The sequence below is a fragment of the Symphalangus syndactylus genome, chromosome 7 (assembly GCF_028878055.3).
Source record: "Symphalangus syndactylus isolate Jambi chromosome 7, NHGRI_mSymSyn1-v2.1_pri, whole genome shotgun sequence".
Taxonomy (NCBI): Eukaryota; Metazoa; Chordata; class Mammalia; order Primates; family Hylobatidae; genus Symphalangus; species Symphalangus syndactylus.
In genome coordinates, this window is record NC_072429.2 from 45,842,716 (window position 1) to 45,866,529 (window position 23,814).

Sequence of the window (23,814 nt, forward strand, 5' to 3'; positions counted from 1 at the left end):
CTAATACCTTACCAACCAAAAAAAGTCCAGGACCAGATGGATTCACAGCCGAATTCTACCACAGGTACAAGGAGGAGCTGGTACCATTCCTTCTGAAATTATTCCAGTCAACAGAAAAAGAGGGAATCCTCCCTAACTCATTTTATGAGGCCAGCATCATCCTGATACCAAAGCCTGGCAGAGACACAACAAAACAAGAGAATTTTAGACCAATATCCCTGATGAACATCGATGCAAAAATCCTCAATAAAATACTGGCAAACCGAATTCAGCAGCACATCAAAAAGCTTATCCACCATGATCAAGTGGGCTTCATCCCTGGGATGCAAGGCTGGTTCAACATACGCAAATCAATAAATGTAATCCAACATATAAACAGAACCAATGACAAAAACCATATGATTATCTCAATAGATGTAGAAAAGGCCTTTGACAAAATTCAACAACCCTTCATGCTAAAAACTCTCAATAAATTAGGTATTGATGGGACGTATCTCAAAATAATAAGAGCTATCTATGACAAACCCACAGCCAATATCATACTGAATGGGAAAAACTGGAAGCATTCCCTTTGAAAACTGGCACAAGACAGGGATGCCCTTTCTCACCACTCCCATTCAACATAGTGTTGGAAGTTCTGGCCAGGGCAATCAGGCAGGAGAAGGAAATAAAGGGTATTCAATTAGGAAAAGAGGAAGTCAAATTGTCCCTGTTAGCAGATGACATGATTGTATATCTAGAAAACCCCATCGTCTCAGCCCAAAATCTCCTTAAGCTGATAGGCAACTTCAGCAAAGTCTCAGGATACAAAATCTATGTGCAAAAATCACAAGCATTCTTATACACCAATAACAGACAAACAGAGAGCCAAATCATGAGTGAATTCCCATTCACAATTGCTTCAAAGAGAATAAAATACTTAGGAATCCAACTTACAAGGGACGTGAAGGACCTCTTCAAGGAGAACTACAAACCACTGCTCAATGAAATAAAAGAGGATATAAACAAATGGAAGAACATTTCATGCTCATGAGTAGGAAAAATCAATATCATGAAAATGGCCATACTGCCCAAGGTGATTTACAGATTCAATGCCATCCCCATCAAGCTACCAATGAGTTTCTTCACAGAATTGGAAAAAACTACTTTAAAGTTCATATGGAAGCAAAAAAGAGCCCGCATTGCCAAGTCAATCCTAAGCAAAAAGAACAAAGCTGGAGGCATCACGCTACCTGACTTCAAACTATGCTACAAGGCTACAGTAACCAAAACAGCATGGTACTGGTACCAAAACAGAGATATAGACCAATGGAACAGAACAGAGCCCTCAGAAATAATGCCACTTAGCTACAACCATCTGATCTTTGACAAACCTGACAAAAACAAGAAATGGGGAAACGATTCCCTATTTAATAAATGGTGCTGGGAAAACTGGCTAGCCATATGTAGAAAGCTGAAACTGGATCCCTTCCTTACACCTTATACAAAAATTAATTCAAGATGGATTAAAGACTTAAATGTTAGACCTAAAACCATAAAAACCCTAGAAGAAAACCTAGGCAATACCATTCAGGACATAGGCATGGGCAAGGACTTCATGTCTAAAACGCCAAAAGCAATGGCAACGAAAGCCAAAATTGACAAATGGGATCTAATTAAACTAAAGAGCTTCTGCACAGCAAAAGAAACTTAACTATCAGAGTGAACAGGCAACATACAGAATGGGAGAAAATTTTTGCAGTCTACTCATCTGACAAAGGGCTAATATCCAGAATCTACAAGGTACTCCAACAAATTTACAAGAAAAAAAAACCCATCGAAAAGTGGGTGAAGGATATGAACAGACACTTCTCAAAAGAAGACATTTATGCAGCCAAAAGACACATGAAAAAATGCTCATCATCACTGGCCATCAGAGAAATGCAAATCAAAACCACAATGAGATACCATCTTATACCAGTTAGAATGGCGATCATTAAAAAGTCAGGAAACAACAGGTGCTGGAGAGGATGTGGAGAAATAGGAACACTTTTACACTGTTGGTGGGACTGTAAACTAGTTCAACCATTGCGGAAGTCAGTGTGGCGACTCCTCAGGGATCTAGAACTAGAAATACCATTTGACCCAGCCATCCCATTACTGGGTATATACCCAAGGGATTATAAATCATGCTGCTATAAAGACACATGCACACACATGTTTATTGCAGCACTATTCACAATAGCAAACACTTGGAACCAAGCCAAATGTCCAACAATGATAGACTGGATTAAGAAAATGTGGCACATATACACCATGGAATACTATGCAGCCATAAAAAATAATGAAGCTGGCCGGGCGCGGTGGCTCACGCTTGTAATCCCAGCACTTTGGGAGGCCGAGGCAGGCGGATCACGAGGTCAGGAGATCGAGACCACAGTGAAACCCCATCTCTACTAAAAATACAAAAAAATTAGCCGGGCGTGGTGGCGGGCGCCTGTAGTCCCAGCTACTTGGAGAGGCTGAGGCAGGAGAATGGCGTGAACCCGGGAGGCGGAGCTTGCAGTGAGCCGAGATTGCGCCACACACTCCAGCCTGGGAGACAGAGCGAGACTCCGTGTCAAAAAAAAAAAAAAAAAAGAAAAAATGACGAAGCTGGAAACCATCATTCCCAGCAAACTATTGCAAGGACAAAAAACCAAACACCGCATGTTCTCACTCATAGGTGGGAATTGAATAATGAGAACACATGGTCACAGGAAGGGGAACATCACACACCAGGGCCTGTTGTGGGGTGGTGGGAGCGGGGAGGGATAGCATAAGGAGATATACCTAATGTATATCCCAGCACTTTGGGAGGCCGAGGCGGGCGGATCACGAGGTCAGGAGATCAAGACCACAGTGAAACCCCATCTCTACTAAATGACGAGTTGCTGGGTTCAGCCCACCAACATGGCCCATGTATACATATGTAACTAACCTGCACGTTGTGCACATGTACCCTAAACTTAAAGTATATATATAAAAAAAAAAGATAGTCCCTTTTAGCACTTTGAATGTGCCATCCCACTCCCCTTTGGCCTCCATTATTTCTGTAAGAAATCAGTGTTAGTCATATTGAGGATAATATTTTTGAGGATAAGGTATGTGATGAGTTGCTTCTCTCTTGCTGTTTTTGAGGTTCTCTTCTTGTCTTTAGCTTTTGACAGTTTGATCATGATGTATCAAGGCATGAATCTCTTTGACTTTATCCTGGTTGGAGTTTGCTGGGCTCCTTGAATGTGAAGGTTAATATTTTTCATCAAATTTGAGAAATTTTTGGCCACTATTTCAGCTATTCTTTCTGTTATTTTGTCTCCTTTCTCTCCGTCTGGGACTTCAGGTATGTGTATTTAGTAGGCTTCATGGTGTCCACATGGTGTCCCACAGGTTCATTTTCATTTTTAAAAATATTTTTATTCCTAAGACTGGATAATTTCAGTTGATCTATTTTTTTCTTTCTTTTTTCTTTCTTTCTCTCCCTTCCTTCCTTCCTTCTTTTTCTTTCTGTTTTTTTTCTTTTTCTTTTCTTTTTTTTTTTTGAGATGGAGTCTCCCACTGTCACCCAGGCTGGAGTGCAGTGGCGCAATCTCGGCTCACTGAAAGCTCCACTTCCCAGGTTCACGCCATTCTCCTGCCTCAGCCTCCCGAGTAGCTGGGACTACAGGCACCCGCCACCACGCCTGGCTAATTTTTTTGTATTTTTAGTAGAGACGGGGTTTCACCATGTTAGCCAGGATGGTGTCGATCTCCTGACCTTGTGATCCGCCCGTCTTGGCCTCCCAAAGTGCTGGGATTACAGGCGTGAGCCACCGCACCCGGCCCTGTTTGTTTGTTTGTTTTTTGAGACAGGGTTGTGCTCTGTCACCCAGACTTTTTGTACTAGACAAGCTGTGATTCAGGGCAATCAAAGACAGCCTTGCAAGTGGAGTCCTCCAGGGAGCCACCAAACAGATCAAATAATGACAATTCTTTGTGGTGCTGTTCTGTTCCTTCTGGTGGCTGCCAAGCTGCTAATTTTCATTGTGATAGTAAATTGTTAATTTTAAAGGCTACTAAGAAGCTAGAGAGATGGGGATGGAAATAGGCCAGTTAAAACACCACAAAAACCACTATTTTTAACCTAGAGTCAGACCTTTTTTCCTAAATAAATTCTCCCTAAGTTGCTGCACATCTTTGTTTAAATTTCAGAACTCTGAAACACTAGATTTTGAAAATTTTTCTCAGTTTCCTCATTGCTTTCCTGGAGAAGAGATTTTTCGGAGGTCCATTCTCTACCATTTTCACTGATGTTCAGAATATATTCTTTTTTAAAGTTGCAGTAAAGTATACAATACCCTTTTTCATAATAACAAACATAGACAATGAAACTTCAACACCGCCAGTTACCTACTTTAAATTAAACAGAATTGAAACATTTGGGATGAAAAAATTCATTTCCTCAGAGATAAAGAAATTCAAACAAAAAAATCTCAGAAAGATACAATTTAGAGGATACAATTTTTAAAAAATAAATCCCACATTGTTGTAGAAATTAAATTTCTTTTAAAAGTCTTTCCTCATAGATAGCTCACATTAATTAGAGACAATTGGCTTCAGAAATTTGATATTTGTTTCTGATATTCCAGAAATGTCTCACACTGAAAGCTCTAGAACTAAATCCCAGTGGTGTTGATACTTCCAAAATGCTCAGGAAGAGGCCTTCTTTTGAGCAGCAATGCACTGAAGTTTCCCATTTCACCCTCCACATCTGAGTAGCACAGGAACTGAGAGAATTGAAAGAGAAAGAAGCCTGAGTCAAATCAGTGATCAAGAAAATGGAAATCCTTTTATGGGTGGTTAAAGGAATGGAAGAGAAAACTGGGGTAGGTCCTAGACCAGGTGTAGGATGATCATGGCAAATAAAGGTGGCTTCCACTTGTCCTTAATAACAGCACCAGCTTATGCCTGGTTGTGGTTGCCTCTTAGAAGCCTAGATGTGCTTCACATACTCTGTACTTCCAGGTTGTGGGCCTGCATGCTAACATCCAGGGCTCTGAGGCCTCGAATCACCAATAAAATAGTCATGAGTTCTAGCCCAAGTCATCACTGGGTTACCACTTTTTTTCTACCTGGACAGCTCAGTACACAATATAGAATTGCTTTATAATCAATTTTCTTTGTTTTCTAGCTATTATAGTTGTGTGTCATCCAGGATCTCCACATCTTGATGCTCAACTCCAGAAAGCTCCAGACACATTTAGAACTCAAACTCTTCAAGAATCTCAAAAACCAGGGACATCAAAGCACACAGGTTCCATTGTCCATGCTGATGGATACCAAGAGAGGGCTGAGGAATATGTCCTTGGGCAGCTGTGGGAAAGTGACTTAGGTATTAGTCCCTAGATAGTCTCTGTTTTTGGCAGTGATACTATCAGCATTCTGAGTAGGACTTTTTTTTTTTATTGTGAACTAATAAGGTACATGAGGTTTGGGTCAGGGAATTGTTGACAGTGTTGAAGAACAGTGTGATTATGCTGTGCTGTATTTCTGCATGTTAGATTCCACCCTAGTAAGAGATAGTACAGAGCCCTGACTTCTCTGTTACCAAAATAATTTTATTTTTTGAGATAGAATCTGTCTGTATTACCCAGGCTAGAGTATGATCATGGCTTGCTGCAGCCTCAACTTCCTGGGCTCAAGGATCCTCCCACCTCATCCTCTTCAGTAGTTAGGACCTCAGGTGCATGCCACCACCCCCAGCCAATTTTTAAAATTTTTTGTAGAGACAGAGTCTCATTATGTTTCCCAGGCTGTTGTTGAGCTCCTGTGCTCAAGCAATCCTCCTGTCTCGGCCTCCCTAAGTGCTGGGATTAAAGGCATGAGCCACTGTGCCCAGCCCTAGAACACTAATTTTTGACAAATGGTTTCATGAGGAGATTGTCTTGGAAGGAGCAAGCCCATTTTGCATTATCACCAGAGTCCCAAGCTATTTTCTAACAAAAAAAATAGCAACCACTATTTCAGTGGAATCTTGGATTATGTTATTATCTTTCTGAGCATTACCATGAATGTTGTAACTTGAATCAAGACAATGATGTTTCCCATATAGTCCCCTTGTGTCAATTGCTTCAGTTACAGTTCAGTTTTCCTAAAAATCAACTTGTTTATTCTGTAGATTGAAACATTTTAAATTTCTCCATTAGCTTCCATGTCTATAAATTTCTCCATTAGCTTCCATGTCTATAGCCTTAGCAGAAACCATGACAACCAAGAAGCAGTGACATTCCCTGAGATTTTTGCCTCATTGAGCAAATGCAGAACAATATCACCCAAAAGAGCATGGGTCCCAGCTCAAACATATTTTTAGTGCTTGGTCCAGAACTTTTACCTCGGTGTGGCAAAGTTGAGCTAAGCTTTTAAATTAAGGCTTGGGTTTGCAGAGGCCAGGGCTGAAATCACCTTGAGACCCCTCTTCTTCTTCCCTTCCCCAAGGTTGTCAAAACAAGTACTACTGTGAAAGAAGCTTCCAATAAGAGATAAGTTCTCAATAAAATATCACCAAGCAAATGAAGATTAACACCATGAAAAAGAGACTCAACAAATAAAAGAATTGTTTTATCTACTATAAGAAATAGAAATTCGAAACAATATGGCAAGAACTTAAACGTAAAAGACTCAAACAACAAAGAAGGAAATAGCAATTTTGAAACAAGAGCAAATAGTTGTGAAAACTTGCCAAATGAAAGTTTTCAAAACAAAATTGTAATTTCTCAAAGAAAAAACATGCAGTACGTTATGTGAATCTCAGGTTGGGGCCTACCATATATATCAGAACAGCAAGAATAAATTTAAAAATCTAAAAGAGTAAAGAAGTTTACGGATAAAAGAATGAGAAGTAGACTGACATTGTACTTTTCATCAACGTGTTGAATGCCTAAAGAATAGAAGGAAAATAAGTTTAAAATTTTGAATCTATGATGAAGAAATTATCCATATGCATTGATTAACCATATGCATATTTGACATTAAAATAATTCATAATTAGGGCTAACAGATTTCTGGCTTAAAAAAATCTAACAATTACTTTAAGAAGCAAAAGACGTTTCCAGAATAAAGTAGGGGGATATATAGAAAAGCTGGTACTTTTTTTAAACAGAGTCTTCTTTTGTAAGGAAGTAGAATTTATTCATCAAAGATTTATGAAAAGTATGGTGGTATAGTGAGTGGCCTCACTAGTTTTAACGATTGATATTTGAATATAGCTTAGTCTTATAACAACCCCCCACATAAAAATTTAAAATTCATTTGTATCCCTTTGATTTTCAGTGCTAAAAACTAGATTGTGAATGTCCAGGAAATATTTAAGTTATTTCCGAACTAATGTATTTGTAGAGAGAAGAAGGGAGTGTGCCCGTGATCAAGAATTATGTTTTGAAAATAAATGAATGATTGGCTATTAAAAAAATTTTTAAGCCTTTGGGATCTTGCAAATTTTATTTAATCTTGATATCATTAAGACTAACCCAAGTTCAATAGAAGTACCAATTAGAGGCCAGAGAATTTAAATACCAATTTCAGGAAGTTAATTTGATGTACAAAAAGTCTTATATTTAATTTCTTCTTTGTCCCTGAAATCAAAGATATAAATAAGCTCAATTTGGAACCAACTTGGAGATTAATACATAATTTTACAGTTCTCCAAGTTTCCACAAGTCTCAAGATGCAAAGGGAGACATTAAATAAAAAATTGGCTCTATAGGGAATTATTCTTCATACTCCACCCCTTTCTGAATACAGATCTTTTAAAATTCAATGTGTAGATCAGGCCCAAATAAACAAGTTTGTAAGTCCTTACAACATTATTTTATTTCCCAAATAATTTAAAATTTATTTATTTAACACATATAAACTGAGCATCTACTATGAATGAGGCATTGTGCTATTTGCTGGAAATAATACTATGAATAAACCAGAAACAGACTCTACCTTCAAGTTGCTTAGAGTCTAGTAAGGTCATTTTATATATTCTAGAATGAGGGAAGAGAGTAAAATTTTTCCTTCTCTTACTTTTTGACAATTGGAATACTGGTGAGATGGATTTGTAAATATTTTACAATAATGAATTAGCCTGCCTAGAAGAAAAATTACTAGAAAATTATTAATAATATATAAAGTCATCCCTTTTACCTTGTGCCAGGCTTTTAGTTTGTGGAATTCCAAAACGTGGCAACACTAGTTAGTACTGTACATATGGTACTCTCTCTGTTCTGTATTTAATGAAATATCCAGATGAATATGTTTTTGGAAGTTGTCTTCAAATAAAAGGGTAAAAGTTTCTAACTGCCCTGAAAGAGAAGCAGCTTTGAACCAAGAGTAAGATGTGATTGTTTCCCATCTTCAAATTTAGTATAGATTATCTTTTCTGGCTTTGCTAAATTCTATTCATTTTCTCAACAATGTATAAGTCCAGTACATCTAAAAACTAAATTACAAATGGTATCTGTTCTTCTATCTTCAGTGTCTAAATGACTCAGCATATTGCCTTTTGAACTTTAGTCTCCAATCATATACCATATTAGTCCCCAAAAGAACTGCCCTCTATATTTTCCACAGTTGAATACTTCCCTGGCTCTGATACCATCTGGGACTAAGGTAATCAAAGAGAGAGAAATCTTGATCAGAATTCTATGCCTTCTCCTGATATTCATGGAAAATCAGCTACGTATGCAAAGAAGAAAAATATCTGACCAAAACAGCCAGATTCAAACATCTCTATAAAGCACTTGAAGTGAAAGGAAATATTATATTAATTTTCCTCTGACTATTAAAGATTCACACATTTGGCTGGGCATGATGGTTCATACCTGTAATCCTAGCACTTTGGGAAGTGGAGGCAGGAGGATCCCTTGAGCACAGGAGTTCCAGACCAGCCTGGGCCACATGGGGAAACCCTATTTCTACAAATAAATTTTTTTTGTTGTTAAATAGCTGGGTGTGGTGGCACACACCTATGGTCCCAGCTACTCTGGAGGCTGAGGTGGTCAGATCCCTTGAGCCCAGGAGATTGAGACTGCAGTGAGCCATGATTGTACCACTGCACTCCAGCCTGGGCAACAGAGCAAGACCCTGTCTCAAAAATGTTTTAAAAAAAGTATTTATGCATTTGATGCTGTTACATAAAATTACACTATTTAAATGTGATAATAACTACACTTTAACATGTTTGAAAGCATGTCAATCTTAAGCTCTTGCTTTTTGGGGAATTTTTTAAATCTTTGAGAAATTCTCTTTTCTCTAGTCATGAGTATTTAATTCCTAGAAAGTTATATGGATGTTCTGTGGATGAGGAAACACTTGTAAGAAGAAAATTGATTTTTTCCTAATACATTTCCCTAATTAGGAGCTAAATATTTTGTCGCTTAAAATAAGTTTTTTGATTTTACTCAAGATAACCATAAGATTCGATGTTTTGGTTGCTTCCGGATTTTATTCTTAGTTGTAGCTAGAGTTTCACAATGATATTGCCCGCTCCTTTTTAGAACTTTCTATTCTTGTACATCTTCTTTTAATTACATTGTAGGAGGTAGGATGCTGATATGGATGGACAGTTTCTATCCCAGAAAGACCATATATAATCCTAAATCATGTCAGGTTAAAATCCGAAGGAGGGAACCAAGACAGGAAAAAAATAAAATATCTTTCTCCTATATCACCATACAAGTGGCAAGTAGGTATTAATAATAAAATAGGACTGGATAGGACACCACTTTTACCATGAAGCATTTAGATATCATATACCCATGTATTTTCTTGAAATTAAAAATTGTCTCTCAGATTCCTAACACTTACATCTCAGAATTTATGAAACAAATAGTTGTCATTCCACCAGACGCCTTACTAAACAACGTTTTTGTGTCAAATGGAAAAGAACAGTCAGTTTTTACAATGGCATAGGTTTAATTTTTTTCCTCAGTCATCACGAACACACTTTAGATAAACCAAAGGGTAATTACCCATATTAGTCTATATTTGTGTCCATATTTTGGCCAATATAAGCACATAAAATATTGAAATGTTAATTGCAAATGTCAACACAGAAAATGAACTAAATTACTTTCATTTGAGTACTATATCCTTAAAAAGATGATATATTACTATTTATTAAAGAAAACACATTCCTGTCTATCTCTGAAACTTTGTTAACCATAGACGAAGCTGCTTTGGGCATATTATAAAACACATTATATGAATATATTCAACAAGGGAAATTATAAAATTGGTGGTTTGGAACTCTCTCTACATTGCCTTATAATGTAAAATTTGAAAGGGCTTATTTTAATAAGCTATTTGAAATCACTATTAAAAGATAATGAATTTCTTTTTGCTCCCCATTAGAAAAAAAAAGGCGGAATTAAGACTGCGTTGGCAAGCCAGGATGAAAGGAGAATATGCAAGGATTAACTACAGAAAAAGTAGAATCAATATATAAACAAAATGTTCTATCGACTAAGGATTCTTGATTGAAATACAAAACATTCAGAGCCAAACAACTACTTTCCAGTTCTGTTAATGAAACCTAAGCATCCCTGGATTTGAAATTTTGCTCTATTCTTCCTACTTGCCTTGAACCAGACCAAAAGAGACCTCCCCAATGAGCAAAGCAGTAAAAAAGGACTTTCCACAGATTAACTAAAACGAGGCTCAGTAGATCATTATTAACACTTAACTGAATTCAAAGCTCTTCCTGAAACTGGGATTTGCCTCGCTAACTCTCTCTGCACCCTGAGCAACGAAGTTGGGGACAATTGGCTTCAGGAACTTGAACTCATTTGTCCCGGAGCCTCCAGTCAGACACACCTCGTATTGGTAGCTCTGGGACAGGGTCCCGGTGCCGCTCACGTCCACCAGATGCCCTGGAAAGGGGCCCTCGGGCACCGAGCAGCGACCCACTGAGGCCGCCCTGCTCCTCCTGCACAGCCGCACCGCCACGAACAGGAGCATCGAGAAGAGGAAGAGCGACGACACCGAGGCCAACGCCACCACCAGGTAGACGGTGAGCGAGTCGGCCTGGGCCTGGGCCGGGGCCGTCTCAGGGAGAGGCAGGTAGGGCTGGGAGAAGCCGTCCACCAGGAGCACGTGCAGCGTGGCGGTGGCCGAGCGCGGAGGCTCGCCATTGTCCTTGACCAGCACCACCAGCCTGTGCTTGGCCGCGTCGCGCTCGCTCAGCAGCCTGGCGGTGCGCACCTCGCCATTGTGCGCCCACACGCCGAACAGCCCGGGCTCCGTGGCCTTGAGCAGCTGGTACGACAGCCAGGCGTTCTGGCCCGAGTCGCTGTCCACCGCCACCACCTTGGTCACCAGGTAGCCCGGCTCGGCCGCCCGGGGCACCAGCTCGGTGCAGGGCGCGGAGCCGTTCTGCAGCGGGTACAGCACGAAGGGCGAGTTGTCGTTGGCGTCCAGCACCAGCACGCGCACCAGCGCCTCGCTGCTCAGCGCCGGGGAACCGTGGTCTGTGGCGCCCACTCGGAACTCGAATGCCTGCAGGGCCTCGTAGTCCAGCGACCTGAGGGCGAACAGGTGGCCGTTGTCCGCGTTGATGGAGACCAGGGAGGCGAGGGGCAGGTGCGGGTCCTGGGGCGGCAACAGCGAGTAGGTGACCTGGGCGTTGGTGCCTGAGTCTCTGTCTGTGGCCCTGACACTGCCGATGTGCAGGGCGGGGCTGTTGTTCTCGCGGACGAACAGGGTGTAGGAGATTTGAGTGAAGGCGGGGGCGTTGTCATTGACGTCGGAGACAAGCACGGTTATGTTGTACTCGGTTTTCAGCCTGGGTGTCCCCAAGTCAGTGACGGTGATGGTGATGTTGTATTCGGATCTGGTCTCTCTGTCCAGCGCGCCTTCTGACACTAAGGTGTAAAAATTCTCTACAGATGGTTTCAGGACGAAGGGGAGATTGTTCTCAATGGAACACATCACTCTTCCGTTGTCTCCAGAGTCTAGATCAGAAACACTGAAAACAGCCAGTACAGTCTCTCCCGAGTTCTCAGGGATAGGGCTGTTTACTGAAGACAAGGTCAGTTCCGGTGGGTTGTCGTTGACATCAACCACCTGGACTATGACTGTAGACTTTCCGGATAGGCCTCCGCCATCCTTGGCCTCGATGTCGACTTCATAACTATTAATTGCTTCAAAATTCAAATATTTGACTAGTTGCATATCACCAGTAATTGGATTTAGCTGAAAAGTTTTGCGAATTTCTTCAGAAGCATGAAAAAATGCATATGATATTGTCCCAAAACTTCCTGTATCTAAGTCAGAAGCCGAGACAGTGACAATGACAGAGTTAACGGGGGCATTCTCTAGAACTGCAGCCTCATAGAGCGGCTGTGCAAATTCTGGTGCATTATCGTTTATATCTAAGACCTGGATGTTTATCTGGGCTGTCCCAGACCGAGGGGGAGCGCCGCCGTCCAGCGCGGTGAGCGTTAAGCTGAGTTCCGGCTGCTCCTCCCGATCGAGCGCTTTATCCAGTACTAGTTCCGGGTACTTCCTTCCGTCCCTACGACTGCGAGTGAGTACGTGGAAGTGGGAATTCGGAGTGATAGTGTAGTTTTGGAGGCTGTTTCTTCCCACATCCAGGTCCTCAGCATTTCCCAAAGGAATTACTGTTCCTGGCAGAGTGCTTTCTAGGATTTTCAGATGCATTTCATTTTCAAAGAATACCGGAGAATGGTCATTTACATCTATGATATGGAGGTCGTTTGTAACAAACTGCAAAGGGTTTTGCAGTAATATCTGAAAATGCAGTATGCATGGTTCTGTGGGGCCGCATAGCTCCTCCCGGTCCAATTTCTCATTCAGGAGCAAATCACCTGTCTGATGACTGAGCTGAAAATGCTGTTTGTTCCCTTTGGACACAACTTGGGCCCCCCTCGCGGCCAGTTCCTCTACCCTTAGCCCTAGATCCTTTGCTAGGTTGGCTATTAAAAAGCCCCTCTCTTTTTCCTCAGCCACAGAATAGCGTCTTGACTCGGACCCAGCCAGAGACCCTCCCAGAAAAACAAAGAGAAGCAGGACTTGCCTTTGTCTAAGAAATCGCTCTCCTCCCGCCTCCATTGCACTTTCCGTCACGCTCTTCCAGGGAATGTCGCCAAGCTGAACCTCAGACAGCGCTGGGAAATAGTCTTTTGCCCCACAACCTTTGCAGACGGCCTAGTGAATAAGCCTTTCCAGAGGCTCAGGCTTGCTGGCTCAAAAATCTGCCTGTGCTCTCAACCCCTGGTTTACCACACTGGATCCGTGCGTCACCGAGCATGCACAATGCCTGTGGTTTAATTCGCCTTCTTAGTCAACAGCGCCACCATGCGTTCGCTTGCAGTTTCAAAATCTTGGAGAAGGTGTTTTTATTTTGCTTTATCGATTATTCTTATCAACCCTAGTTGACCCTACTGGAGGAGTTTCTCATGTTATATAAGTTAAATAAATGCAATCTAGGAAATAAAATGCGCTTTTATCTAAGTGCAGCGATTCTTCCTGGTAGAGTCCTCATTTACATGATTTAACGGAAGTGTACACATACTAGTTTACCCCTCCCCTTTTGTAGTAATTACACACAAACTTCAAAAGATTTTTGCTCTAGATGATAGCATGCTTCACTATCCTATTTATGTTTTTTTTCCCAAACTTTGTGAAATGAGCCCGAATTGCATATACCAGAAAAATACAAGGAAAAGACACCTCCTGCAAGGTGGTAAAAAAGAAAATATATCATGTCAGAGGTGGATCCAGAGGGCTACAAATGCATAATTTCTTCCACATTATCACGCTCAAGGAACACTTAAAGTGCTTTCTCTTCTTATTTCAGAGCAAATTTACAATTATTCATTTGATCTGTATTAGTTTATTTCCACAGATAATTGTTCAGTTTGTAGAAGTTAGGCAAGTGGTGGTAACAAGACAATGTCTGTATATCTTATAACAATTTTCCATCTAGTGGGTGTACAGTCTTTAAACAGATGTTTAAACAGTGTGAAAAGTGCTACATAGAAAAGGTACTGAGTGCACTCAAAGTATGCAATACGGGGACCTAACTTAATGGAGAGTGATTAAGAAAGTTTCCCCCAAGGTGCATCATTTAATCTGAAACATGAAATAGGAGAAGTGTGCCAGGCTAAGACTGTAGAATGTGTGAAGGCTCTGAGAGAGCAAAGCATAGCTATTAAGAGATAATGAATGAAGGACAGTGAATACAAAACTTAAGTCTCAAGAGTAAGTGGAAAGTAAGGCTGAAAGGTAAACCAAGGCCAAATAATGGGTGCTTCGATTTTATTCTAAGAACAAAAGGAAGCCATTGCAAGGTTGTTGGTAGAGAAATAAAAGAGTGCAAATATGTATTCAATGTGGCCTCTTTTGTACTTCTACACAATTATCAAGAATGTTTGCTCTTAACACTAGTGATACTAAAAATAACAGCAATTTCACTTTTATGTCTTTATATTGAGTATAACTGCAAGCTATTCAAATACCTGCTATCATTTGGGGTAGAAGAAGAGAAACTTTGTGACTCATCCAAAATCCTACAGGTAATGAGTTGGTTGATCAGGGACTTTTGATACCAACACAGCGCTCTGCACCACTGCTAATCTCAAAACAAGACCTCAAAGTTGATATTAAAATTTTAATAGGATAGCTCATTCAAATGTATGTAAAAATGACATAAAAGTATGTAGACTGAGTAACATTAAGAATTAAGATTTGTTTTAATGTATAGATCAGAAAGTAAACTGCAAGAAATGAAAACAGTTGGGTGAGTCATTTAGGGAACTATGGAAGGAAATTTAAGTAATAGAATTAAAAACCATCTGTATTCCTTAAGCCAGTGGACAGGAAAGGAGGCTCAATTTAAGCATTAAGAGAAAAAGGAAAAATATGTTGAAGGAAGCGACAACAGAATGGTAACTGCATGTTTGAACAAAGGTAACCAATTCAATTAATACCAAAATTATAATTCATTGTACATCAAAGAGTATTTGATTCCAGCAAAATGTTTTCCTTTAAGTGTTCTAGTTTATTTAAATATCAATATATCACAGGTAAAATACTTTTCTCTCTTTCAATCATTCAAAAATTTTATTAAGAACCTATAATGTTCCAGTGACTGTGTGAATCATGCAATTAATGAGAGAGCTGTTGAGAAACAGAACTCAAGCACCTTTATAAAAAGGCATTGAAAAGTCTAGGGAAATGAAAGGTGGAAAAATAGAAGTAGTCAGTGCAAAAAAATAGAGTGGTGCTAGATACATTTTTCTCCCTAAAGGCTTATTTCTAAGCGAATCCTAAATGCTCCAGAAAATTTTAAAAACAGCAATACCAAGCTATATTTGAGGTTTCTAAAGGTCAAGGACAAAGACATGTACTCCCTCAAATTTTTTGGATTTTAATGAATTGCTCAAAGTTAAAAGGTTATTAATAATTTAAAAAGATTTTAAAGGGGGGGACTGGAATAAGCAGAGGGCTCTTAAAAAACTATTTGAAAGAGAAAGCATGATGAATTAGCATGCCTTTGAAAATTGCTAGACATGTATTATTTATCTACATTTTAGAATATTAATGATTGACTTTTGACAAAAATTTATTACAGCACTTATGATGTTAATGCCTTCTAGAATCTAACAGTTAAAATTCTTACAATCTCTAAAGACTAATACTTTTCATATGTTAACACTTGAAAGAAGTATATATATTGGGCTGGGGGGGCGGTGGCTCACGCCTGTAATCCCAGCACTTTGGGAGCCTGAGGTGGGCAGATCACCTAAGGTCAGGAGTTCAAGACCAGCCTGACCAATATGGAGAAACCCTGTCTCTACTAAAAATACAAAATTAGCCGGGCATAATGATGCATACCTGTAATCCCAGCTACTTGGGAGGCTGAGGCAGGAGAATCGCTTGAACCCGGGAGGCAGAGGTTGCGGCGAGCCGAGATTGCGCCATTGCACTCCACTACAGCCTGAGCAACAAGTGCAAAACTCCATCTCAAAAAAAAAAGTACATATATTGAAAAACGAGGATGGTGCTTGCTATATGATTCATAAATATACCTATTTAAAGAGTTAGCCAATGTGAATTCACAGGATAGAATTTACACTAGCCTAAGAGGATATGAAAAACACAAATATTCTGGGCTGGAAAATATAACTTATGTAATGATAACAAATATTTTCAAATGTAGGACTTCAAAATTATCTAGGACCATGGACTGTGAGGTCTGGAAAAGATGCTCTAACTTAAAGACTTCTGAAAATACAAAATTTACTTTTACACTTTAAATGCAATTAAATTGCAATGAAACTAACCAACAATTAGAATACAAAGAAAGTTTATATTCATTATACCGCAAAAAAACTCATACATTTATAAATACCAGTAACATGCATAGAATTGGAGTAAGACGGTTACTTTCTAATAAAAGGAGACACCTCCAATGGGCAAAGCAGTAAAAAAGGACTTTCCACAAATTAAATGAGACTAGCCTCAGTAGATCCTTATTAACATTTAACTGAATTCAAAGCTCTTCCTGAAACTGGGATTTGCCTCGCTAACCCTCTCTGCACCCTGAGCAACGAAGTTGGGGATAATTGGCTTCAGGAACTTGAAGTCATTTGTCTCGGAGCCTCCAGTCAGACACACCTCGTACTGGTAGCTCTGGGATAGGGTCTCGGTGCCGCTCACGTCCACCAGATGCCCTGGAAAGGGGCCCTCGGGCACCGAGCAGCGACCCACCGAGGCAGCCCTGCTCCTCCTGCACAGCCGCACCGCCACGAACAGGAGCATCGAGAAGAGGAAGAGAGACGACACCGAGGCCAACGCCACCACCAGGTAGACGGTGAGCGAGTCGGCCTGGGCCTGGGCCGGGGCCGCTTCCGGGAGCGGCAGGTAGGGCTGGGAGAAGCCGTCCACCAGGAGCACGTGCAGCGTGGCGGTGGCCGAGCGCGGAGGCTCGCCATTGTCCTTGACCAGCACCACCAGCCTGTGCTTGGCCGCGTCGCGCTCGCTCAGCAGCCTGGCGGTGCGCACCTCGCCATTGTGCGCCCACACGCCGAACAGCCCGGGCTCCGTGGCCTTGAGCAGCTGGTACGACAGCCAGGCGTTCTGGCCCGAGTCGCCGTCCACCGCCACCACCTTGGACACCAGGTAGCCCGGCTCGGCCCCCCGGGGCACCAGCTCGGTGCAGGGCGCGGAGCTGTTCTGCAGCGGGTACAGCACGAAGGGCGAGTTGTCGTTGGCGTCCAGCACCAGCACGCGCACCAGCGCCTCGCTGCTCAGCGCCGGGGAGCCGCGGTCTGTGGCGCCCACGTGGAACTCGAACGCCTGCAGAGCCTCGTAGTCCAGCGACTGGAGAGCGAACAGGTGGCCGTTGTCCGCGTTGATGGAGACCAGGGAGGCGAGGGGCAGGTGCAGGTCCTGGGGCGGCAGCAGCGAGTAGGTGACCTGGGCGTTGGTGCCTGAGTCTCTGTCTGTGGCCTTGACACTGCCGATGTGCAGGGCGGGGCTGTTGTTCTCGCGGACGAAGAGGGTGTAGGAGGTTTGGGTGAAGGCGGGGGCGTTGTCATTGACGTCGGAGACCAGCACGGTTATGTTGTGCTCGGTTTTCAGCCTGGGTGTCCCCAAGTCGGTGACGGTGATGGTGATGTTGTATTCGGATCTGGTCTCCCGGTCCAGGGCCGTGCTTATCACCAGAGTGTAAAAGTTCTCAACAGAAGGTTTCAAGAAAAAAGGAAGATCATCTTGGATGGAGCACACCATCCTTCCGTTGTCTCCGGAGTCAGGATCTGAAACGCTGAATACAGCAATGAGGGTGTCCTGCAAGTTTTCTGGGATCTGATTGATAAGTGTCGACACAGTCAGTTCCGGAGGATTGTCATTCAAATCCATCACTTGGACAAATACCACACAAGTTCCAGATAGGCCCCCACCATCTGTCGCCTGAATATTTACTGTGTACGTCTGGATGGATTCGAAATCCAGTTTCTGTCTTAAAAGGAGTTCTCCCGATTTTGCACTTAATCGAAACGTTTTGCGAATGTCTTCAGATGCTTGGGAAAATGCATAAGATATTTCTCCATTAGTTCCAATGTCTAAATCCTTGGCAGAGACGATGGCAACCTGGGATCCAACGGGGCTGTCCTCCGGGATCTGCACCTCATAGCGCAGCTTTGCAAACTCTGGGACGTTGTCATTGATGTCCACAACTTCAATCCGTACCAGCGCCGTGCCGGACCTGGGTGGAGTCCCGCCATCTAGCGCTGTGAGAGTTAACCTGATCTCAGGCTGCTCCTCGCGATCCAGGGCTCTGTTCAGCACCAGCTGTGGTAATATGCCATCGAGACTGTCTTGTAAATTAAGATGGAAGTGAAAATTGGGACTGATTGTGTAATTTTGGAGACTGTTGGTTCCTACATCCAGGTCCTGGGCACGTTCTATTAAGAAAGTAGTTCCAGGAGTGATACTTTCTGGAATTTTCAAAAGTATTTCTTTGTCTAGGAAAACTGGGGAATGATCATTTATGTCCCTAATCCGTAGCTCCGCCTGAAAAAACTGCAAGGGATTTTCTAGTAACACCTGGAAAGGTAGGACACAGGGCTCTGCGGGGCCGCACAGCTCCTCCCGGTCCAATTTCTCATTTAACAACAAATCCCCGGTCTGCCTATCGAACTGCAAATGCATTTTTTTTCCTTTGGAAACGACCCTGGCCCCCCTCACAGCAAGTTCTCCTATCTCCAGCCCCAGGTCTTTTAACAAATTGGCCACAAAGGAGCCACTCTCCGTTTCCTCGGCCACTGAATAGTGCCTAGGCTGGGAACTAGCCTGAGCTATGCCCAGCAAAACAAAGAATATCAGGACTTGCCTTTGTTTCGGAACGCGCTCCTTCCCCTCTCCGGCCTCCATTGCCTTCTGGTCTCGCACCAAACCTGCTCCAGCTGTGGCTCACGTTGTCGCTGATTCTATCTCCCCGTATCTCGCTGACACTGGGATGAGTGGACAATCCTAGGGCCCGGATTTCCCAGAGCGACCGCCTTAGAAAGCCTCCTCTTCCTGCTTGCTGCTTCTTTAGCTGAGTATCTGGGTAAAGGAACGTCGGCTGGGTGCTTTGTTCTGCTACTTCTAAGGCTGCAGCGCCACCCCGCGTCTCTTCCGAGTATTTATTTTCTCCTAAACTAAGAAAATCCCAGTGCTTTCTTTCAGGCTGATGGCAATCGAAATTGAGTATTTTCAAGTAGTGTCTCTCAATGTACCGAAGTTTTATTGGCGTTTCGAAAGGCTCTTCATTGCACCCATAGAGCCAGGGCAAGAATAAATAAATCTTCACTTCCCTCACAAATCCAAGCGTTTTTTTTTTTTCAAACTGGAAAAAATAAATTTCAGAACCTGGAAGGGAGTGATCTCAGTCCTAGCATGCTTCAGAAAGAAGGCTTAGACTAAGAAAGTTCTATTTTTATTCAGAGTTTGGGCATGTGTGCAACTCAGTGGTGGTTAGGTTACCATCATCACACTCAAACCCAACTGAAAAACAGAGACCCAGGAAAAGCACAGAATCCAAATAAGAGTATTTTAATGGGCACTGAAATAGTCTCCTTACTCATACTTCTTTCTTCGCACTGCTCCCACTTCACATTTCCCTGAACTTTGATGTGTCTGAGCCTCATGAAACTCTCCAAGAGCAGCCAGATATTTTCTTATTGTAAATGTATCAATATTATTTTCCTTTCTAATGCCTAGGAGAACTTTCAACATAACCTCAATTCAATTACCACATCTGGCAAAGAGCAATTTCATAATATTAAATAGCCAGTAAATATTCCAGTTTCCCCAGTTATCTTTAGAAATGTCTTTTCAGTGATGGTTTCTTCAATCTGCTTCCAAACAAGGTATATATGTCATTGTTTGTTGTTAGGTTTTTTAAATTTTCTGTCTCTTTGTTTTTTTTTAATGTTAATATAAAGAAATAAGTTATCAAGCCACAGAATGACATGAAGGAAACTTAAATGCATATTTCTTAGTGAAAGAATCCAGTCTGAAAAGGCAATGATACCGTATAATTCAAATTACATGATACTCTGAAAAGGACCAAATTATAGAGACATTTAAAAGACAAGTGATAGCTAGGAAGAAGAGGGAGGGGGAATGAAGACGTTAAACATGCGGTACTTTATGATACTACAATGGTAGATACATGACATTATGCCGTTGTCAAAATCTAGAGAACTATACAACACAAATAATGAACACTAAACTATGAAATTTAGTTAATAATTTACCAGTATTGGCTCATCAACTGTAACAAATGTACCACAGTAATGCAAGATTTTGATAACAGGGAAACTTTGAGTGGGAGAAAATCGGTATGTGAGGGGAACTGTTTGTACTATTTACTCAATTTTCTGTAAAATCTAAGGCTGCTTTAAAAAATAATTTTACTTTGGGAGGCCGAGGCAGGCAGATCATGTGGTCAAGAGATCAAGACCATCCTGGCCAACCTGGTGAAACCCCATCTCTACTAAAAATACAAAAAAAATTAGCCAGGCATGGTGATGGGTGCCTGTAATCCCGGCTATTTGGGAGGCTGAGGTAGGAGAATCACTTGAACCTGGGAGGTGGAGATTGCAGTGAGCCAAGTTCACGCCATTGCACTCCAAGCCTGGTGACAAAGTGAGACTCCATCTCAAAATAATAATAATAATAATAAATATTAAGATGTGTCTCTAAAAGATCCATTGGGTTAAAAAATTAGGGGGATGAAGAAAAAAATTAAATATATAGAACAGTTAAAAGAACTATACATAAACTACAACTCTAACCTTCATCCAAACTTAACAATTGTTTATATTTTACCATATTTGTTCTATCTTATTCTGTACACATACCCACTTTTCTGCTGACTCATATGAAAGTAACTTGCAGACATCATATTTCACCTCTAAATATTTCAGCAGGTATCACATAATTATAATATTATCTCATATAATCATAATGCTACTATCATACCTAAGAAAATTAAAAAAAATTCTACAATGTTATCTAAAATCCAGTCCCAATTAAATTTCACTGTCTTTCCATTATCTTTTCCTCAATTTTGATAAGAATTCACACTCACTCAAGTTCCTTTGACAAATGCACTTACTTTTTTAACTATTTGTTATAAGGAATGTCTTAGACACTTTTTCAACCAACTTTGGTAATTGTATTTGGGTGTTAGATCTATTTACTCTAGAATACTCCCCAATCTTTACTGACATTAAATTTCTGAAGTGTCCAGACTAGTTGTTTTGTAGGATGTCCTACATTCCGAATTTGATTGTTTCCTCGTGGTATCATTTAACCTGTTCTTCCATCCCCTGTATTTTCAGAAAACTGGACTGGATGATTTATTAAATGTAACAATAGCATAATATTTTAAAAAGCTCTCATTTATCTTCTGTAACTGGCTAAAAAAAGGATTATCACAGGTTCCCTTTCTTAACATTTAGAAAACAAATGCCTATCTCTACCTGTTGATATTATTTTTTGCTTTTCATGATTAATTTTATATGGATGTTATAATAATTCAAAATATTTTAATTCATTGACATTGAGCATTAAACAAATTCATTGAGGTGAATAATACCCAAGGTCCAAGTCTTTAAAAGCAGCTTTTTATATAAGCTGCAAAACCTAATTAGGGTCCGAAATAGATGTAGTGAAGATCAGTTATATCATACAGGCAGATTATAACTGGTAGGTTACTTGAAATTTTACATTTAACCAGGTATATGGCTATTTCCTTTGGACAGGTTTTCTGAACTAAAGCAGTTATGGTTAATTTGGGATAACATAAAGGAGAGGAAAATAGGTAATATGAAGAAAATAACATAATCTCCTCTCACAAGCTGGAGAATAGAAAATTTAATATCTAAGATATTTCAGAGGATACAGTAACCAAGAACACATTAGGTTTTATTGTGAAAAAAAATTTAAAACCTCTCATGTTGTCATGTGTCCTCACAATTCAGAAGGTTTTACCCATCTTTCATTTCAATGCTATTAACACATCTAGAAATAAAAGCAAGTTTATCTTTTTCAAAGATTATATAACCAATATTTTATATTTGTATATGCGTTTCCAGCTTTAAAGGCATTATATCCGCTATGCTATTTTAAATCATTTATTTTCTTAAACCTTGATGAGAATACACCTTCCTTCTTTACAAATGCTCTTATTTTCTTAATCTCCTTTAATAAGGAATCATATATATTAGATTAGAATTTGTAGCATATTTATAAGTCTGAATGAAATATGTTTACATATAGTAATTATTTATATTGTAATGAGGGAATCTATTGCATAATTTAAAAATTATGTTATTACAGTAGGTTTAATTTCTTAGGTTTTGCTTTACTTTTCATATGCTGCACAAGCAGAGACATTATCCTAGGAGTCACTTTCATAATTTTGAAGATTCATTTCAATAAAATCTAACATATTAAAATGTTACACAAATAATTTCATATACAGAAATAGAAAAATATTTTCAAAAACATACTAAAAAATGAAAGCAAGTCATTACAGTCTTATTACAAAAGTGCAGCCATTCAAAAAATAAATAAGAACACATTGTTCGAGTATCTGTCATAATTAAGCTTGCCTCTCTCTTTTTTGGACTAAAGGGTGATTTGATCTTTTGACTGCCATGAGATGAAAATTACAAGAATTAAGAGAAAGGGTAGTCAAAGGGATTTACATGACCATTTTCCTATCAAAGATAATGCCAAATGATATGGAGATATTATCTCCACTAGTATCCCTCTTTCGATAGAGAGGGATCTTCAGCCTTTCGATGCCTTCTGCCCACAAGCTGGCTTTACTTACTCAGCCATAAGATGGCAGAAGAAGGAGGGGTTTTCAGTGATCTAACATGAAGATTCTGCAGAAAATATGAGAGAAATATTCCAGGATGAGAAGGGAGTGTTCTGGCATAGTTTATTACCCTAATCTAGGGTGAAAATTGGGAGCATATTCAACTAATTTACTTTTACCTTATTGAGGATACAAATAAGTTTCCCCATAATCTATCAAGACATTTCATGAAGCTCAAGCAAACACGATTTCAAAATAAAGGTCAGCTAGCTGTGGTGGCTCACACCTGTAATCCCAGCACTTTAGGAGTCCAAGATGGGTGGATTGCTTGAGTCCAAGAGTTGGAGACCAGCCTGAGCAATGTGGCAAAACCCCATGTCTACCAAAAAAAAAAAATCAGCCAGGTGTGGTGGCTCACACCCATAGTCCCAGCTACATGGGGGGCTGGGGTGGTAGCATCACTTGTGCCCTGGAGGCAGAGGTTGCAGTAAGCCGAGATCACACCACGGCACTCCAGCTTGGGTGACAGAGCGACACCTTGTCTCAAACAACAACAACAACAACAAACAAGCAAATGAAACGAAATAAATATAACTCAAAAAGGGGAAATGGTGTTGTTTATTCTCTTCCCACGGTACAAATAAGCAAGAAAGGGTTTTAGAAGTGATACCTGCACAAGAATCTTGCCCGATTTTGTTTAAGGAGAACCATCAGAGTCTATTAAGACAATCTGTCCCCTTGAAAATAAAAATCTTGACCAGGACTGCAGATAAAGCTAGACAGACAGATATAGATGGAAACAGAGATGAGAGAGACAGAGGTATGACCTCTTCCAAAAATCTCAGACTTTTTTTATGATTAAAATAGGCTAAAACTTAAGTCAGGTTTAGGTAATCTGGTAGAAGATTGAATTTTCACTAAGATCA

The 23,814-nt window shown here is 40.5% G+C and overlaps 2 protein-coding genes and 1 long non-coding RNA gene across 4 annotated transcripts; 1 reads left to right on the top strand and 2 right to left on the bottom strand.

Moving 5' to 3' along the window:
* The first annotated feature begins 4,632 nt into the window (after positions 1–4,632).
* LOC129486277 (uncharacterized) lies at positions 4,633–7,754 on the top strand. Its single transcript, XR_008658911.2, has 3 exons — positions 4,633–4,883; positions 5,189–5,389; positions 6,493–7,754. It is a non-coding gene; the product is annotated as an uncharacterized lncRNA (long non-coding RNA).
* An 88-nt stretch (positions 7,755–7,842) lies between these two features.
* LOC129486264 (protocadherin beta-3) lies at positions 7,843–13,262 on the bottom strand. The gene has a single exon (XM_055285918.2). It carries the CDS (start codon positions 13,111–13,113, stop codon positions 10,723–10,725), a length of 2,391 nt encoding a protein of 796 aa, XP_055141893.1. The 5' UTR covers positions 13,114–13,262; the 3' UTR covers positions 7,843–10,722.
* Positions 13,263–14,264: 1,002 nt separating this feature from the next.
* PCDHB2 (protocadherin beta 2) lies at positions 14,265–20,858 on the bottom strand. Of its 2 annotated transcripts, XM_055285916.1 has the most exons (2): positions 20,844–20,858; positions 14,265–18,921 (listed from the first exon to the last, which is right to left on the bottom strand). In XM_055285916.1, the coding sequence occupies exons 1-2, from the start codon at positions 20,856–20,858 to the stop codon at positions 16,549–16,551; spliced, it is 2,388 nt and encodes a 795-aa protein (XP_055141891.1). In that variant the 3' UTR covers positions 14,265–16,548. The 2 variants fall into 2 exon arrangements, with proteins under 2 accessions (XP_055141891.1, XP_055141890.1); XM_055285915.1 differs by lacking the exon at positions 20,844–20,858 and having other exon boundaries at positions 14,265–19,086.
* Between the last annotated feature and the right edge of the window lie 2,956 nt (positions 20,859–23,814).